Source organism: Atractosteus spatula, chromosome 18, assembly GCF_055471065.1.
Source record: "Atractosteus spatula isolate fAtrSpa1 chromosome 18, fAtrSpa1.hap1, whole genome shotgun sequence".
NCBI lineage: Eukaryota > Metazoa > Chordata > Actinopteri > Semionotiformes > Lepisosteidae > Atractosteus > Atractosteus spatula.
The window spans coordinates 15,239,633-15,258,873 of record NC_142723.1 but is presented as its reverse complement, the minus strand read 5'-3'; the positions used below and the strand labels follow the sequence as shown (position 1 = coordinate 15,258,873).

At 44.1% G+C, this 19,241-nt stretch overlaps 2 protein-coding genes and 1 long non-coding RNA gene across 3 annotated transcripts in view; all 3 read left to right on the top strand.

Annotated features, from left to right (window-relative positions):
- Nucleotides 1–6,366, top strand: part of coro7 (coronin 7) — a 190,304-nt gene extending 183,938 nt beyond the window's left edge. The window contains exons 22-28 of the mRNA XM_088936562.1: nt 143–284; nt 1,550–1,639; nt 2,018–2,134; nt 3,014–3,149; nt 3,397–3,488; nt 4,315–4,401; nt 4,576–6,366. Of these exons, the coding sequence (XP_088792688.1) occupies nt 143–284; nt 1,550–1,639; nt 2,018–2,134; nt 3,014–3,149; nt 3,397–3,488; nt 4,315–4,401; nt 4,576–4,584 (673 nt within the window). The 3' untranslated portion in view covers nt 4,585–6,366. The remainder of the gene's footprint in view (nt 1–142; nt 285–1,549; nt 1,640–2,017; nt 2,135–3,013; nt 3,150–3,396; nt 3,489–4,314; nt 4,402–4,575) is intronic.
- A 684-nt stretch (nt 6,367–7,050) lies between these two features.
- On the top strand, nt 7,051–9,959 carry pam16 (presequence translocase associated motor 16). The gene is made up of 5 exons (XM_088936896.1): nt 7,051–7,136; nt 7,865–7,949; nt 8,556–8,692; nt 9,163–9,228; nt 9,782–9,959. Exons 1-5 carry the CDS (start codon nt 7,134–7,136, stop codon nt 9,875–9,877), a joined length of 387 nt encoding a protein of 128 aa, XP_088793022.1. The 5' UTR covers nt 7,051–7,133; the 3' UTR covers nt 9,878–9,959.
- A 3,829-nt stretch (nt 9,960–13,788) lies between these two features.
- On the top strand, nt 13,789–14,748 carry LOC148818673 (uncharacterized). The gene is made up of 3 exons (XR_016094403.1): nt 13,789–13,839; nt 14,398–14,470; nt 14,674–14,748. It is a non-coding gene; the product is annotated as an uncharacterized LOC148818673 (long non-coding RNA).
- The last annotated feature ends 4,493 nt before the right edge of the window (nt 14,749–19,241 follow it).

The following is a 19,241-nucleotide window of genomic DNA, read 5'->3' as shown; positions in this document are numbered from 1 at the left end:
TGAAACATCTTTTACACTTGCTTGCAAAAAGAGATAATTGATACGAATGTTAGAACGTGATTGTGGCTCTAAAGGGCCCACTGTGTCCCTCTTTAGTGTTAGTGGTTCTGATGCAGTTGCTATGGTTACTGTTGCCCGGCAGCCGAAGCGAACGCCAGATCTACCTCTACGCGGTGGAGTCCCTGGCCTCAGGACCGGTGGCTTCCGTGGGCACCGACGTGTCCCCCTCCACCCTCATCCCCTTCTATGACGAAGACACCAGCACGGTCATCCTCACCGGCAAGGTGAGCCCTTTCACCGCAGTGTGTGAAGTGCAAGCGATACAGTCATGTGTGCTTTTTCTGGGCTCAGTCAGGACTGAGACCGACTTCTGCTAATGATGCAGATTCCCTTTGTATTGCACACACGGCAGCCTGCTTCTCTATAGGCTTGAGCCAGCTTCCAGAAGATCTCGAGTCCTGCCTTCAGTCTGCTCACACCCACAGGTACAAATAAGTAGGATTCCGGCTCTTTCCCAAATTATGTCAGACACTTACGTAATGCATATTAAATTGCTTCCAGATCTTTTTAATATAAAAAACTAATACCATTAAATGTACATAATCTTCAGGGTGAAGAGCAAGACAGAACATTACAATGTCGGAAAGGATCCAGACACTGCAAGAATTATGTGACAATTGAGTTACAGAAATTTGATGTAAAACCTCCATAAATTAATCCACAACTTGCGACGAGTGTGTTTTTTTTTCTAGAAGCATATTGTTAAGTGGAAACTACTTACAGGCTCATAGTGTGGCGTGGAGAGACATGAAGATACGTTCCACGTCCCAGACTGATGGCGTTGTCATATTAGTTTAACTTATTTTTCATTAACTCCTATAACGTTTGCTGCTGCAGTCATGCCTGATAAATGGAGGAATTATTCTAAAGGTGGTTTGTGTGACGATGAAATGACATACAGCAACACTAGAGGAAACAAATATGTTTCATTTTCATGTGCGTACAGTATATTCACACCTGAAGAAACGTTGTGTTTTCTTTCTTCTTTTTTCAGCATGGAATAAACCTATTACTTGTATATTCATATGATTATATTAGAAATGTGTTCATGTGATTTAAGCAGTGTGTAGAATAGGACAGGATATTACACTGTATTATAAAGCAAATGGCTGAAGAAAAAGTGTCAAGTGAAGGACTCAGGTTCTGACTGGTGTCCAGCTTACAGAAACATAGTCTTGCATAAGTTGAGTCTGAAATGTTTTTACGTAAAATGTGTAGGAAAACACTTAGACCAAACTTCTATTTCCCATATAAACCACAAACCTATTGAAACCGGCTGATGGAGCTAGAAGATAATTCTTTCTTTTCAGTAATGAATCCTGCATCACTGTCTGCTCTTTTCCTCTGACCTTGACCAGGAAAAGAGATGGAATTTCTAAAGGCTGTTGTTTCAGAGTAATTGCCCCTCTCGTGTTACAGACAGATAAACAACCCGGCCCTTTGATGCCTCTGTGAATAAATGCGGCTGTGTTTGTTTTCCTCCCCGCAGGGCGACACCCGTGTGTACATCTATGAGGTCCTGCAGGAGTCCCCCTATTTCCTAGAGTGTAGCCACTTTAACTCTTCTGAGCCGCATAAGGTACCTGATCTTCATTCGTCTGTGAACTGCTGGCACTCAAGTGTGTAGAGGCAAAACTGTCAAGTGTAATGTGCCCCCGTTTTTGTCCCGAACCACCTCCATGTTCTCTTTAGGACTTTCATTGCAAAAAGTAAGCTTTTGGACTGGTGGGACTTGCGGACTTTTATTGGAGTTCTTGTTTTTGTTGTTGTTATTGTTTGATATTATTTTGAGGAGTGGGTAGACCTAAGGACTTTTAATTGATCATTATCAGTGGTTTCCCCCGGTCTTCAGTTGCTGGCAATGATTCAGGAATAGCTCTTAAATCTGTAGTGGTCTTGTAGGGTTCTGCCCTGTCGCCGTCAGTCGCCTAACCAGCTTCCTGTTTCCTGTTTCCAGGGCTTCGTCTTCCTGCCGAAGACGGAGTGTAACGTGCCTGACGTAGAGTTCGCTCGGGCACTGCGGCTCAGCAAGACCTCTATCGAACCCGTGGCGTTCCGGGTGCCCCGCGTCAAGGTGAGCACACGCTGTACACGAGATAGTGACTGACATTACGAGGGGTAGGATGTCGTGGCACTTCAATTCACCTCCACTGTAAGACCACTGTAGCCACTTAGTTACCTAATTGAGCCTGCTATGGAAGATCTCTCAAGTAAGGAAGAATCAACTAGAAAAATATTTTTACATTTCAGTGGAATTGAAAAGTCTTTGGTTAGGCAGCCTTGATAACATACTCCAACTGATGCATGACACACACATTGGGTGTATAATGTGATTTATCTGCAGCCTAGAAAAGAAAAAAACTGCTTGATGCATTGATGAGGATTGCCCTGATTAATACAGGGGCGGCACAGTGACGCAGTTAGCACTGCTGTCTCACAGCGCTGGGGCCCTGGGTTTGATTCCTGGGGCGCTGTCTGTGTGGAGTCTGTATGGTCTCCCTGGGTTTGCATAGGTTTCCTCTGGGTGCTGCAGTTTCCTCCCACAGGCCAAAGGCAGGTTAATTGGCCTATTGTACCCTGTCTTGTGCCCGTTGTTTGCAGAGATTGTGGCTTCCCCGTGACCCTGTGTTGAATAAAGCAGTTAAAAAAATTATTAATAACTATTCAAAGGCTTCTTCAATGAGGTTTTTATGTAATTTTGATTATCCTGGATAGGCTGATATGAGGTCATACAGTATGTTTAACATTTTCTGATGGATCAGTGAAATATATACAAAAGCCTACAGAACACAGCACCTGAAATATTGTGCAGTGCAGTGCTGTGCATTATGAGTCTTATTTCCACGTTGGTACTCTACTCTGTCTGCTTAATTCACCCTATTGTCATCTTTATTTTGAAAATTGCAGTTCAGTGGGCTGATTTGATCGGTGTCTTTCTCTCGGCGCTCCACAGAAAGAGTTCTTCCAGGATGACCTTTTTCCCGATACCACGGTGTGGTGGGAGTCGGCTCTGACGGCCTCTGCCTGGCTTTCGGGATCTAACGGGCAGCACCGCAGAATCAGCCTGCGGCCCAAGGACATGACTCCTGGTACGACAGCGCGGCCACTGCGCCACTGCTGGAGCAAGAATTCTGTTGCATGAAGGGTTTAGCTAATTAAGATGATGCATTTTGTAATCAGGATGCAAGACTGAATAATCACTATAATGTGATAAGTAAGGACAACCTGGATGCTCGTGGCTGATAATTGTGTTTTGGGTGTGGAACGCTGGAGCTGGAAGCTGGCTCGCGCAGAGCTCTGTGCTGAACATCGGGACTCGTGTGTCTGTCTCTGTAGTGAGCGAAGCCCCCAAGGAGGCACCAGTGCGGAAGTACCTGCCCTCGTCAGTGTACCTCGAGGAGAAGACCGACGAACAGAAGAAGGAGGAGGTAGACTGAGCCGCCCTCCACAGCACAGCGCACATGACCCTGCACAGAGCTCCGACACACACTCTCACTTCACACACAGCCCTGCACAGAGCTCCGACACACACTCTCACTTCACACACGACCCTGCACAGAGCTCCGACACACACTCTCACTTCACACACAGCCCTGCACAGAGCTCCGACACACACTCTCACTTCACACACAGCCCTGCACAGAGCTCCGACACACACTCTCACTTCACACACAGCCCTGCACAGAGCTCCGACACACACTCTCACTTCACACACAGCCCTGCACAGAGCTCCGACACACACTCTCACTTCACACACAGCCCTGCACAGAGCTCCGACACACACTCTCACTTCACACACGACCCTGCACAGAGCTCCGACACACACTCTCACTTCACACACGACCCTGCACAGAGCTCCGACACACACTCTCACTTCACACACAGCCCTGCACAGAGCTCCGACACACACTCTCACTTCACACACGACCCTGCACAGGTGTCTCTGACACACACTCTCACTTCACACACGACCCTGCACAGAGCTCCGACACACACTCTCACTTCACACACGACCCTGCACAGAGCTCCGACACACACTCTCACTTCACACACAGCCCTGCACAGAGCTCCGACACACACTCTCACTTCACACACGACCCTGCACAGGTGTCTCTGACACACCCTTGAGAGGCAATACCCACCCTACAGAGAGATCACTATTCCACTGTAACCAGCTCTCAATGTAGAACTGGGCCCAGCAGTGGCCACTGGTGACCGGGGTCCTGTTTCTGACTGTTTCTTGCTGTGTTGCAGCTGCTCAGCGCCATGGTGGCCAAACTGGGGAACCGGGAGGACCCGCTGCCCCAGGACTCCTACCAGGGCGTGGAAGAGGATGAGTGGGTGAGGCCCCGAGGCGCCACACGCACTGCACCCACTGACCGCCACCAGACAAACAAAGCACTGCACAGACACACACTCACGGCCCGCAGGCGCGCTCTCGTAGGTACAAGGGCTGTACGGACCCTTTCACGGTACCCTGGGGAAAATAATCCGATGTTGTGTTTTGTGTTTCAGGATGACTAAAGGGACCAGATCCTTGGGACCAGTCAGGGTGTCTGTAGCGATAAAAAGCTGCCTGGGAATCGTCGTGCCGTTTCTGAACACATCTCCCTGCCTCTGAACCCCACCCGACCTGCCATTACCGACTCTACCCCTCCCACAAGTCCCCCTCCACCCTGCCTCTAACAGTCACTGGCTGCCTGTCTTTAGAGCTGGGGTCCCCTCTGTATCCCCACAGTTACTGTAAGACCCTGCCTGCTTGTTTTCAGAGCTGGGGTCCCCTCTGTACCGCCTAGGTTACTGTAAGACCCTGCCCGCCTGTCTTCAGAGCTGGGGTCCTCTCTGTATCCCCACAGTTACCGTAAGACCCTGCCTGCTTGTCTTCAGAGCTGGGGTCCCCTCTGTACCCCCTAGGTTACTGTAAGACCCTGCCCGCCTGTCTTCAGAGCTGGGGTCCTCTCTGTATCCCCACAGTTACCATAAGACCCTGCCTGCTTGTCTTCAGAGCTGGGGTCCCCTCTGTACCCCCTAAGTTACTGTAAGACCCTGCCTGCCTGTCTTCAGAGCTTTAAGACCTGCTGTATGACTTGAAAGGCATCAGCACCCAGTCAAACACACACAGAGAGCCCAATCTAGTCAGCCTGTACCCAGATAGCGGCAGATGCAGGTGCTACAAGGCTTGTTACATACTAATCCCACAACTCTTCGGTTCCAAAGGAAAGTATTTTATTGAACTTCACCAAAGCAGTGAAGTGATCTGAGGGCATCAAGCGATTCCTTACAGACCATTTACTGCTGACCACCTGCCCGTCTTTAAAACGGGCATTTTGAAAGGAAATGCTTTTCTCTTGGCACAAATCACTCCTCAAAACTCAACAAAAGAGACAGAGAATTTGTCCTTGGGAATCTCATGATCCTGATCCTCAAACACTCAATTGTGCAATGCACTGTGCAACTGAAGAAGCTGAGAGGCAGAGTGCTTCGAGCTGTGTTTTCTGCATCGACATCTCAAGCTGCACGGTACTGTCTTTTAAACAGGCTTTCCAGTGCAATCCAGTATTATTGCTTTCGTCTTTATTTGCAATCTGGATGCCGCCTGGCGCGTGCCGATACTCAGTGTCTGGAGTTGGTACGTTTTGTGATGTAAGTGAGCTCAGATTGGGTGGCAGTTCAACCTCTTCCTTGCTCAAATATCACCGCACTCCACCAGACACAGTATTGCAGTGGTGTTCCCCAGTGTCCCACAGCAAACACAAAGGGTGGCTCTTGTACTGCACGTGGGCCCTAAGACGCATCCCCACCAATTGGTACAAGAATGTAGCAGTTTGGAAGGGAGGGTTTCAAACCAGCTGCACACCGTTGAGTGTGGAGGTGGACATCTACACTTGACGCTGTTTTGCATCTTTGGGCAGAAGCGTTCATGAGCGCAGCACACTTGTGACAGCTTAAGTGGGAAGAGGATGAGAATTAAGGGACTTGCAGTAGCCAGTCTTAAACCTGCACTTTAGATGGAGAAGGCAGGTGTCGACGGCTGGGGCGTAAACATTGGATGCAACACACACATTAAGGGAACACACACCTCTTACTGAGGCTACGCCAGGAGCGACTGCTGTCCCCGCCGTGCCCTGTCCAGTTCGTCTCATCTCACTGAGCCCTGGGGACAAACCAACCCACTTCTTTCTCAGGCTGGGCATTTTTTTATACCCGGAATCAACAAGATGCATCTCTTTTTCTTCTCTCTTTCTGTTCTTTTATGTCTTTCATGTAGTGTTGTAGACAAATAAAACAGAAACTGTAAAACAAAAACTGTGTGTTTGGACTCTTTGTTTTGCCTTCACCTGGAATATGCTCAGCAATATTTGAAATGAGTTCTGGAATTTGGGCTTACCAATGCAAACTGTAGCAATAACTGTATCTATGCTTCTCGTCGATGTACAGTATTTAAAAATGAATGGAAGGCATCTTAGTTTCCTTTTTAGATATCTCAATTTGTGTTTGTGGGTTTTTGGCTTTCTTTTGAATGACGAGAATTGGGATTCATTTGTTGTTGTTTTTTCAAAACATTAAGAGCGTTTTAGAGAAAACTTTTCACGTTTACCAGATGGTGATTGCGGTTGACACTATAAAAACAGGTGCTCTGAAGATAACAAAATCTGTCGTCCGATCAATTGTCAAGATAAATACAGTTTGAAAGCAAAAAGAAAAAAGGAGACACCTACAGCATAGTTTATACGGATACCTGCTACTGTACTCTGAAATACAGACAATTAACTTAATCCATTATCAGCTGTCGTTACAAATTAGGGTTCGGTTAGCTCAAAATATTAATGAAAAAACGCTCAAAGTGTTCATTGTCCTAGTCCTTCAGAAGTGACTGTAGTTATAACCACCAGCCACTAGTCGGCAGTGTTCTCCAGCTTTGAGCTGCTTTATCATTTTACTTCGCTCTTCTCATCTTTGTTGTACCTTTCTGCCCCTTAACCTCTGAACCCCGGGTGACCTTGAATGATTTCTGGACTGGTGGTACATGTGACAGAGGAGTAGGAACTACACTGTAAATTTAAATATATGCTATGGTGAGTAAATGCTTTTAATGGTTTATAGCTGTTACAGAGAAGTGATAAAGCGGAAGAGATTATTAGCTAATTAGTTGCAGTGTTACATTAGGTAGCTTAACATTTCTGACCTGATCCTATACGAAACTAGACTGCCGCATAGCAGTTAAGTAAGATTATATATATATATATTTTTGTTGTTCTCGAAGGGGCTTTTGAGTATTATAAAACCCACTGCTTGTCATTCTGAGGACGATATTTCAGTACTGTCTGCTTAATGTCCATTGACCTTGTACTACCAAGGACAGATTTTGTACCTTTTTAAAAGGATTTTTTTTAAAAAAACGATTATAATATAGTTAATATATATAATTATAGTAATATGTCTGGGATGACGTATGTTTGTGAATGTTCTGCATTACAGAACACCTGTAGACCCCGGTTACCTGTAATTTATGGATGTCCTATAAATGTCTACAGAAATGTTCCGTAGCACAGACAGACACCTGCAGACAAACACAAGTGTTCCTGCTATTTGTAGAGGAACCTTACAACAGTCGTTTTGTCTGTGCATCACAGGAGGTCTGGAGATGCCTACCGCTCTGTAGGAACAACAAACTCCCTGCGATCCTGGGAAGAAAAGGCTTTGTCAGGCTCCTGAGTGGATAAGCTGCTAGCAGCCAAGCTGAAAAAAGGGGATGAATAACTTCTCACTTTCAGCCTTCTCTGTCTTGTCCTGTGTTCTGCAGGCCAGGTACTTGGCTCAGATCATCGTGATGGGAGCACAGGTGGTGGGGAGAGCCTTTGCCCGGGCACTGCGACAGGAATTCGCTGGTGAGTCCTTAATCAGACCCTTCGGCAGAAACACAGACACCCCTTATAAACCTGTTCAGCATTATGGCAGCCTGCAGTATTTCCCCCACGCCCATTCTATTGCATATTTTACCGTGTGTCATGTTCCATCATGTAGACACCCAGCTCTATATCTTTTACTGTAGTTGCACTTTGCTTTCTCATGTTGTAACGTGCTTCTATAACAGTGCTCGTCTGTGAGAGAAGAGTTGGTGTTTTTGCAGCATGGAGCCCGTCGCTGGGCCATGAAAAGTGAAACCTGCAGAGGTGAAAGTTATTTAGCTGCATAACTTAACATCTCCTCAGTTCTTCCCTTTGCCTGTTCACTCAAGCTCCTATAAAAGTTTGTTACATCTTCTGGCGATGCCCTTTCTAATTTGGGTGCATAACCTAATGACGCTGTGAAAATGATGCAGGTATTCCTGGGTTCCAAATACGGGGTGTCATGTTGTGAGATTGATGCCTTTTTAGAAATTAAACGGACGTGAAATTCGAACAGTGTCTGACCTGATCGCTTGATCGCTTGTCCTAGTTGAAGAGTCTCTCCCTGCACGTACTAACCAGAGCTCCGCTTGTGTCTCTGTGTAGCTAGCAGGGCGGCGGCAGAGGCGCGGGGGAGTGCAGGCCAGCAGTCGGCCGCGGCCTCCAGCATCACCGGCATGACGTTACAGGAAGCCCAGCAGATCCTCAACATCTCCAAGCTCTCCCCGGAGGAGATCCAGAAGGTGTGCCCCCTTTCCCACCTTCCCACACGCCTCCAGGCCTCCAAGGCCAGTCGGTCTGCTAGGTCACTTGAAATCGCCAACAGCTGAAAACCTTGAGACGAGACAAACTGGTCCAGTTAAGCACACGATCAGCTCCATTAGGTTAAGAGCAGAGGTGGAATGAAAGCCTCCGGGAACGCAGCCCTGGTTTCAAAGAGATTCAAGATTTATTATCCCCTAGGGAAAATTATTTAGCGGCAAATTGTAACCACGCCAATGCAACTAATCTCACCAACAACGCCCTGATGAACTGGCATCCCACCCGGGCTGTATCATGTTGCTCATGCCAGGACCAAGTGTGCAGATTACTTGCTTTTATCTGTATCATTTACAAATGACAATTATCTTTTTTCTAGAAAAGGTTCATGAGCATCTTATCGTTTCTGACATGCTCAACTTCAACTTAATTTCTTTTTCCATTTTCCCCTCAGAACTATGAGCACCTGTTTAAAGTGAATGACAAGGCAGTTGGAGGGTCCTTCTATCTGCAGTCAAAGGTGATTTTTCAGTATTTTCTGGATGCCTTGTTCTGTCTCCTTTATGTTCACACATTTGGGCCCTGTAGTTGTCCCGTCCAGCTCCCAGTAGCTTGGGTCTAGATTCTTGGGGAACTGGATTGTCCATCTCAGTCAGTTTTAAAGAGAAATAGCTTATGCAGGAGAATCTCAGAACCAATTTCGTGTGTTTGTCTCAACACAAGCAGTTTATGGTCTCGGGTAAACTGCTTAATCACAAGGGAATGGACAAGTCATCTGTAGTATGCGTTTTAAGTACTGTACAGGGTCTTGCAAAATTGAGAGTACTGTCATTCTCAAATTCTGTAGATGCGGTTATCCTTGAGCAAGAGATATCAAACCTCTCTGCACAAGGCCAAACTAACAACTAGTGCGGTCTCTGTGCATTTTGAGCTTGGTGTTGCATCTCGTACAGCATTATCTGCTGTTGTGATACTGGAGTGTCATGGTCTTTTTCATGTTATTTTTTGTACCTGCATTGAAACTCACAGTTAAGCACAAGGCATGAATGGGGCTGGTGCGTCTGTGTCCACAGGTGGCGCGAGCCAAAGAGCGGTTGGACGAAGAGCTGTCCATCCAGCAGCAGAACAAGAGGAAAGAGCACAGTTCTCAGCAGCAAGACCAGACCTGAGCCTGGACAACCCTTCACGCTGCCCCTCCTCCACCATCCCCTGTAAATTAAGTCCTCTGTAATAAAGTCCCTTTTCTGTATGGACAGGTGGTGTGGGTGCACTTTGTTGCTATAGCTGGGTTATGTCATCTGCATGCAATGCATTCACTGGTGTGTTGGGGAGAGGGAGAGTAATATTAAAATTATCTGCTCCTCACAGCAGCATGAAGTTGTCCCCTTACAAACAGCACACAGGATGAAACTCACTGCCTTGGCTTGTGCTAATTTGTGCTGTTGAAAGTAGCTTTGGTGCTGCTTTTATTGTAGAGGGTATAGCACCTTCATTTTCAGGGAAGTGCCAGACCATGTACAGGAACTTCAGTCAGTAACCTGACAATTCAAAGCACTAGATGGCAGTTTAGAGGTTAATATCTGCAATTTTGTTTGCCCCTTAACTTGCAGCAGTTGGTTTTGCTTTTAATAGCAGTATTTTCTGTGCTATTGTTTAAACGGAAACATTAAGTTCCTCTCTGATCATATTTAGTCATTATGAATGGCTCCTGCTTCAGTGAACACAGTAACATGGAGTCCTAGACTGTTTAAATTGTGAACTATGTACATACTGTGGCGGCCACTATAACACAGCGCAAGGCTCTTTTAGCAGTCGGGGCAGGGTGCTTACACAAATTGAACATGCGGGTTTAGTGTCTCTGCACCTCTGATAAAGGAAATTGGCCTGCAGTAGTTGCAGTCAGCAACCACAGCTGAGGTGGTAATTCACCCAGAAAATGCAGTTTAGTACCTGGGTTGCTGTGTTCCCTTGGTCCTGTCAATAGCTGCAACTGTAGGACACAGTCTCAGGCTATTTAATCTGTGTATTACGGGTGCGAGAACTACATAATGTAATCCTTGGTTAGTGCAAGGTGCAATATGTCCATTAAGACCTAACTAGTACCTCCTGTATCCCCAACCTCCCCCCCGCCATGACACATTAAGATACTGTAGCAAGTTTTCCTGCAGATGGCATTGTTTTAAAATTTAAAAAAATGCCACTGAAAGCACAGTTATCAATTACTGTCCTCCCCCTGATCTTCAGGGCACTGAAGCATTGGTGTTGTGGTACCACTGCCTGATGTCCAGGTAACAGTTTATAGAAAGTAATGGCAGCATACAAAGGCTTTCAGTGACACCTTCACTTTATTGCACAGACATGATACAGCCATTACAAGATCAGGGTCAAGGTCATGACAGAAGGTCAGAGGATCCACCATACACACCAAATAGCTTTGCTCCACATTAGAGTGGCAGACAATGTCCCATTCCTGTTGTAGAGCCTCAGCTGCTAGTCTGTTCCTATCTGATCAACAGGGCTCTTTTTCAGCAGGGGGAAACGAAAGGTGACATGACCAAGTCCCAACACCACACACACTGAACAACATTCCTACCCAGGCCAGTCACACTCTGGACTCCCCAGGCTTGGAGAACATGAGCTCCTTGTCTTACCCAGGTCATGAGCCCTCACTAAAGGACTTCCACACCAGATTTGAAGGTACTGCCATAGGGAAGTTCACTTTTATACAAAGAGACTAGGTTGTTAGACTGATGCATTTATCCAGGGTACCTTTAATCCACTCATTTCAAAGGCTGAAACAAGTACAGCCGTGTCCTACCTGGGATCTCAGTGTAGGGATCTCTCCTCACTGGCTGTGCAGCAGGGTCAAGCTGGGTTTCTGGATCCAAGACACTTCCTGGTATATAGCTTTCTTCAAGAGCCTGCAAACCTGGTCCCTTGGAATGGGATTCTTGTGGAATACCATCTTTCCTGCAACAGTGTGCTGCCAAGACAAAAGATTGTTTAATGCAAGGTATTGTACACACCCCTGAAGCCTCAGTTTTGCAGGGGGCTTAGGTCTGTACTTAAGGCTATACTGCCTTCAGAGGAAGTACAGAAGAGCAGCTAGCCAACTCTTACCTATAGCACATCCTGGAAAGAAATTGAGACATTAAGCTATGGAAAAGCTCAGGTTGTTTTCACATGCAAGACCCTGAACATCTACCTGTATATTCAGCAATGGTAAATTTAATCCACAACTTCAACTCACCCCATTACAGTTTACCCATGAGCTGGTACACATATCCTTTTTGCACATCTCTGTACATGTAGCTCTCCCTACTGGACAGCATCACTCACTGCACTTCCAAGTCCTACAGATGATCAGCTGGCTTCACTAACAGTGTTCTGGTTGAGTTTTCAAAGCCAGTGACATCTTGCTCTTCTCACAAAACTAATGCCAGTTTTTTAGGGCCACAAAAATATTAACAATATAACTCACAATATATAACATTTATGTTCCTTTTCAGTTCAAATCCCACTCTAAATGTCATCCTCCCAGGCTTAGCTTTTATAAGCCTCCTCATTAATTACAGAAGCTTGGCTAATTTTGTAGGAACCTATCCCAAAAGCCCTAAAATCCTCATGTGGAGTGGCCAGGTGTGTCTAACACCTGCTTCAAGATCCCTGCCTGCTCAGAAGCCATTTTGGCTCAAAGAAACACCACAGCCTGGGCTTGAGCCAAAATGCAAGATTCTTACTGAAGCCTTCTAGGGACACTAAGTTTTAATACATTTTCCTTGAACACTATTAGATGTGTGTTCTTTCTAAACCTTTCAGCACAGCTCAATCTACTCAAGAAACAGATTAACAGAGAAAGATAATGACTTGATTATAGTTTATATATACTTATACATCTACACATTTGTGATATTTAACCCTTATTATTTCTCTTCCTATGTCAGAGCACTTGTCAATGCCTGCTATTGAATGGTGTTCTCAGTCGATGTATCACAAAGGAGAAACTCAAATCTCCTACAGCCAGCTTCGGCTGGGAGACTCTATACTCTCCACCTGTTTCACTGACACTCAAGGATGAGGGACTGATATGTCATGAGCATTTGCTTGTGTTCCTCCTCTTTCCTCTTCCCCTATGCTCTGTTAATTCAATGAGATCTCCCTGCTTTGGTCTCTAAGCAGAACAAGTACAGCACTGAGATAAATCAGGCTATAGAACAGTAAGGGTCCTGCAAAGAACTTCAGACCCCACAGCTCCACTACATATTGCTAAACTCTTTCATTCACATTCCTGTGGCTCTCAAATACTAGTAAGGATTAAATGCACTAGCTGTGATTACTCAGATGGCCATGGGAAAAAAGATTTTGAAACTTGTAACTCATGGGGGCTTCTGTAAACAGGCTCGATATCTTTAACAAGTTTTCAGGAGGAGCCAAGAAAAAAAGCAGCCTGCACCGTCAGTCTGTAGTCACGCCCACTCGAATGACATCTCTCGCAGGCCACGCCCCGCGCACCTGTGCGCCAGGTTCTGCTGGAGAGAGCAGAGCTGAGTGAGTTTGTTCCGCATCTTTTATGATTATTTTTATTTTTCCTTTTTTTAATGTAGATAAAATTTAACTAATGTAAATATGAAGTCTACACCACGCAGGGGAAAGGGGGTAAAACACGTATTTTCGTTGGGAGCTAAGTAACATTTCTATGTCTTTGTTCACAAAATCAAGCGTGTGCGTTTATCCAAACCGAAATAGCTTACCTAGATTTGTAAAGTTTTTGTATTCTTTTCCAGAGCATTTTGTATGTTTGTGCTCTTATATTCGTGGTAAAATTCGCTTGCAAAGAATACTTATTGGTTTCAATGGTCTTACATTCTAAATTGTGCTTTTTTCTGTTTTCTGTTTAGTGTCTTCGAGCAGGACATGCACTTATCTAAGTAAGTATAAACGTTTTATTCATTTCTTTACACGTATCTCTTGGAAATATTTTCTGCGCTATCTACCCTGGTGAAAACGCCGATTGCTTCAGAAACCTTGGTTTAAATTATTTTTAAATAATCGTCTAAATACATCTGTCTTGTGTTTCCAGTTTGGTGTCTTCGAGCAGGACATGCTTAGCTCAGCTGCTGAAATTATCGATGTAAGTATAATTGTTTTTATTTATAAACCGGACATTGTTGTTGGAAAACATGATGCACCTTCTCAAAAAACCTCAAACTAGGCGATACTAGATTTCTCCAGGGCAGAAATGGTTTTGACCCGACAACACACGGCTGCTGTTTATAGAAATAATTTTCTGCTAAAATTGCTAAAATTTCTCTTTTTTGGTTTCAAATTTTTAGCTTCCAGATTGCATCAGAACAATTAAAACAACGAAACCTATAAAGATATAGATTAATTATTCATGTGTTAACTAAGTTGTTTCAGAAAACAATTTGCTAATAAATCGTAAAAAAAGCACATTAGAATATGCGAGTCTTTAATCGATACACTGTAGCTGTATTGTGTCTTCGGTATTGAGACTTGAACTGGTACATTTTCTGTTACACCAGGCTAAGCGCTTTATCCCAACTGTAAATCTTTTTAGATTGTTTTATCTACTGAACATATCCGCAAAAACAAAAGCTGGATCTAACTTAATTTCGACTTAATTGAAAGATTGTTTGTTACAAAGTTAATACTGATTTCTGTTTTGCAGAAAATGCAACGAAGTTCCAGCCTTCATTCCGGTCGCTGCCTCGACTGATACCTCGGAGAACCAGTAACGTGCTGTATGTTTCTGTTTTAACATGTAGTTGCTTGCAAATGTTTTCTTACTCTGTTGACTTGTAACAGTATTTAGCGTTAATGTTGCCGTGCTTTGACACTTTGAAGCCTGTGCATTTGACGAGCTGTAATGCTTTGTTTTGTATGCAATTTTCTCTCAATAAATTGTTGATTGAACCTTGATTTTGTTCTTTCATTTCTTGTGCAGAGTTCTGTACCCCTTGGCCCTGAAAACCCCCGATGTTGGTGAGTTTTTTGGCGGAGAGATTTTGCTAACAGCTTGTGGCCGCAAGGGGACACCCTATCGCTTTTTGACTTGAAAAGGTCAAAGGCTACCCCCTTTTTAAGCGTGTCCAGATTTTCCCGCCAAAAAACTTAGTATCTGGGGTCTTCTTCGGGGTGTGGTAGCAATCAAGCCGAGCCTCGCCCACCCCCCCTCATTGGAGAGGGGTAGGCGGGGGCTGGCTGATTGACCGCAGCTCTAGCCAAGCCCACTCGCTCCCGGCAGGAGAGGATGGCAGGCTGGTGGTGGCTTTGGTCCCTGCAGAGAGGCAGGTCTCCTGGTGTGTGGACTTAGAAAGCTGTCAGTTGCAAGCTGTGACTGATAGGCTGAGTCCGCCCTGGGTGCCTCCTCTCTCTCGGGCTGAGGCCATCTCCAGCCTGCCTTCCCCTCTTGCTGGGAGTGAGGGGGCTTGGCTAGAGCTATCCTCGGTTCTCCTCCCCCCAGGGCTAAACCCACGCTCCCTCCTAGGGCCCCTTTCCCCCCCATAGACTATCTAAAAAGGCGGGAGTCTTCGCACTTTTCCAAGTCAAAGTAGTGCGGTGCGTGGCGCACACTGCAAGACAACCCTTCGCACCTTCGAAAATACAGGACAATGCAGACAATGAAAGGAGAGTTTTTATTGCGGAATTCACAGCACATACAATAGCAGCAGTCAACAAAACATGCAGGTCAAGAATAAAATACAGCACTGAATCGGGACATTACAGATCAAGCCACTGGTAACAAAAATCAAATGTAACAAAAAGCACACATTGTCAAGAAAAAATTGCTGGAGATCGTCGCGTTCTTGGAGTGGAGCTGGAAAGGAGATCGTCGGAGCGCAAAGAACCAGGAGCCGCAGAACTGAAGGCAAAAGAAAAAGGATCAAGTTAACAAGATATCGGACTTGTAGAATCGATTCACTTGAAGTTCTGAAGTCTTAACTTTTTAAAAAAAAAACGCCCCAATAAAGAAACATACAAACATGCTCAAATTCAACAAGAAACCAATAAGTAACATCATGAGAAATCCCAGATACACCCCGGTCCCACTACTCCAATATTTAGAAAGTAGCTTCAACCTATTATGAATAAAAGAATACATAAAAAACAACCAGCGCTTTTGTGTCTCTTATTTGTATTCAGCAAAAGAACAACTAAATGAAAAGAAGTGATACGTTAGTAGAAAACCGTTCTGGTGTTAAAATGCTGTGAAATACGAGTCGTCTTTAATACACCAATTTTGCACAAATATAAATAGTTTAGCTTAAGGTAGGAATAAAACTTACCGCGGAAAAAAAACTTTCATAACTGGAGGCCCGTTTTTGAAATCCTTTTGCCACCTGGAGAAATAAGAAAACATACGAATTAGTACATTTACTCTTGGCAAAAGTTTATCATTTCGGAACGGAAAGCGATATTATAGCCCGATTCCGAAAGGCGGAGATACTAACAATTAGATAAACAGTTAATAATTTTTATACAGCAAATTATTTAAGATAAATTACAGCTTTTTTCGTTAAAGGAAACAGAGCTAGAGATACCATGTCTTTAAAAAATACTTACATGAAAGGTAGTATAAGAACGCTGAATGCAGACTTTTAAAACTTCGAGAGCACGCTCAAACAGACAGAGCACTCATTTCGGCGTCCTAAAACACAAATTAAACAGAAACAAATGCAGTTAACAAAAGTTGCATCAACAATACATTTTCGTCTAACTTTCCTTAAGGTCAAATTTTAGTTTTTGCATTTAAAATAAGAAAATTAGAAATAAAACGCAAACGCACCTCACACCGCAGAAACTCGCCCCGCCGCCATCTTGCCGGGCGCACCTGTGGAACAGGTGGACGGGGCGTGTCCGCTGAGGAAGGTCACTCTGGGGGCGGGCTCGGCTCCTGAATGACAGCTGTGCACTCGGTTACAAGGGCTCAACACTCACGGTACTGAAGATCAATAGTCAATTTTAACAAAACATTTAACGGCTAAGGATTTTCCGACAACCTAACACAACAAAATTCCCCTACAAAACTGTTCGCCGGACTCGTTTAGCTTGCAGCCAGCTGGTCGAATCAAGAGAAATGTGCTGGAGAGAGACCCCTGTCGCTCCTAGTTAGGACTGCACCTCTCTTGCACTGCTAGTGTCACACCTGTCCTGAAGGTGTCTCAGTGGTATAAGGGGCTGCTTTTTCGAATTGAATTCCGATCTATGCATTTATAAAGGACTTAAACCCCCCATTTTCCCTGTTTTGGAAGGCCCCGAAAATGGAGCCCCCCAAAACGGCCGGCGTGGTAGAGAACAGCCTCCTTTACAAACTCACCCCGACAGCACGAGAGCTACACCCGGGGCTTAGATCTCAGACTGACGGGGAGGCTCGGGGCTCGACTTCAACTCACACGACTCTCCGGGAGTCGATCTGCTCTCTGAACTTTAGACGTGTCCGATGGTTCAGCCCGCGGAGCCACCAGGCCGGCCATACAAAATACCGGCCATGTACATCTCTTATTCAGCCTAAAGCCCAGTCACAGCCCCGAGACCAGGCGGTTCGCCTGTTTACTCTCATTTCAAGCATTAAAGCTACTGAAACGCCTTTGTAAAGCACTTTTTTTAAGCCTTTTTTTGTGACTGGACATGACTTGTTTATCTTTTCGATTGACAGGGGAAAATAAAGTATCAATATTTGCTGTAGAGTTGGGGGAGCCTGTATGTCATGTGTCAGACGCGAAGTCTGAGAGGTTAAAAGTTGAGATGTTTTTATTTTTCAACAAAATGCCTGAAAAGATTCTAAAGACATCATTTTTAAAAACGATTCAAGTAATTAAAATGTTTTATACCCCAGTTGCTATCTGGCCAGAGTTTCCCTTTAGTTCCTTTATATCAGTAGGTGTCACGACATGATTTACGGCGTTTGACAAGATTCCGCATAGAAGTTTAATCCTTCGGAATAAAGATTTAAAAATCAAAAGCGATGCATGTAAAAAGAATGAGAACTAGTGTATGCACAGAAAACAGAATAGTAATGAGGATGTAACAACTTGCTCCGCGATCAACGGAGCGTCACAGTTCCATATTATTGCGAGATCTGATATACAATAAGATAAGAAAGTTAATGTACTCAAGCAAAGAGTGCAGGTGGTAAAAAAATATGATCAAACGGCTGGCAATAAACTAGTGAAAGCACTGTACGACAGGTATTTAGGAGCTTTATATTAACTCATAATTGTCGGCTCAAAGAGAGAGTTGCAAGTTCATTTTGATGAATTTACAAATGTAATCGAAATTCTATCTTGTTATATACCGTATACACAGGTTATGCAGTGAAAAATGTTGAGGAACTACAGTCGATGAGTGATGTACAGTATTTACAGGTGAGAGTGACGATCAGACACTAACAGTATATTTCACACTGCTGGATCTAAACTTCAAAGACAGAAGTTCTGAAACACTTTCTGACGCTATTGTCTAACCTTTTAATATTCATGATCTGAATCCCTGGGGATTAATAAAGTATTTTGAATTGAAATAAAAACAAATCGTGCTTAATTAAATGCTCAATTAAAGTTTCAAAAAGTTTGCTTCATCAGCGGCTCAGTTAAAAGTATGGAGTGGGATTGTACTCCACATTACGTACATCTGAAAGACTGTGGGATCAGTCCAACTCCGGGTTCCAGTCCGTGTTTTAGACATGTCTAAATAATTAAAAGATAGAAGGCAGGTTTAGTTAATTTTGTATCAACCTTTCAATTAGTCTCCTTTAAAAATGGTTCTAGCAGCGTTTTTGCGTGTTTGTAGTAGCGCCCTTGCACCTGGAGGAAAATTATTCCGGTGTGTTTCGTTTAATTTGGGTAGCAGATGTCCGAACAAAGTTTCTTTTTTATTAGGATAGAAAGAGTTCAAACTGAGAAGAGAGCACCCGTCAGAGCTTCAGAGTACCCAAAATCGAATTTGACGCGGCCACTAACTGGAATTGAGAAAATGACTTCTAGCTTTCAATGAAACGTTGAATTAAAACTAAACCAACAACTTCCTACCCTTTTACAATTCATGATCTGAATCCGTGGATGAATACAGTATTTCAATTTAATTCAACTGAAAACAAATCCATGTTCAATTAAAGTTTCAATAATTCGACTTCATCAATGCTTTAATACAAAGACGTTTTTAATAGATACATGTTCAATTATTTTATGTGAAAATAAATGTTTTCGAATATTTCCGAAATCTGCATGTGAGACAGTAATAGTTTCCAATGCTGTTTTGCTGATGTATTACGAACTACCTAGATACATTTAGTACCCTTAAAAAATACATTCCTATTTCTTTATCACGTTTCTGAATTTGCTTTGCATAAAACAAATATTACAATTATGGTCTTTAGCACAGGAATTCTTGTGAATTCTAACAAATTCTAGTATTTTTAAGTACGTGGCTCCAAAGACGGGTCGAATCTTTAACAATCCCTTGATTTGCATAATTAAAATGGACACAGTGAGAAACTGATTACTTCTTCAAATT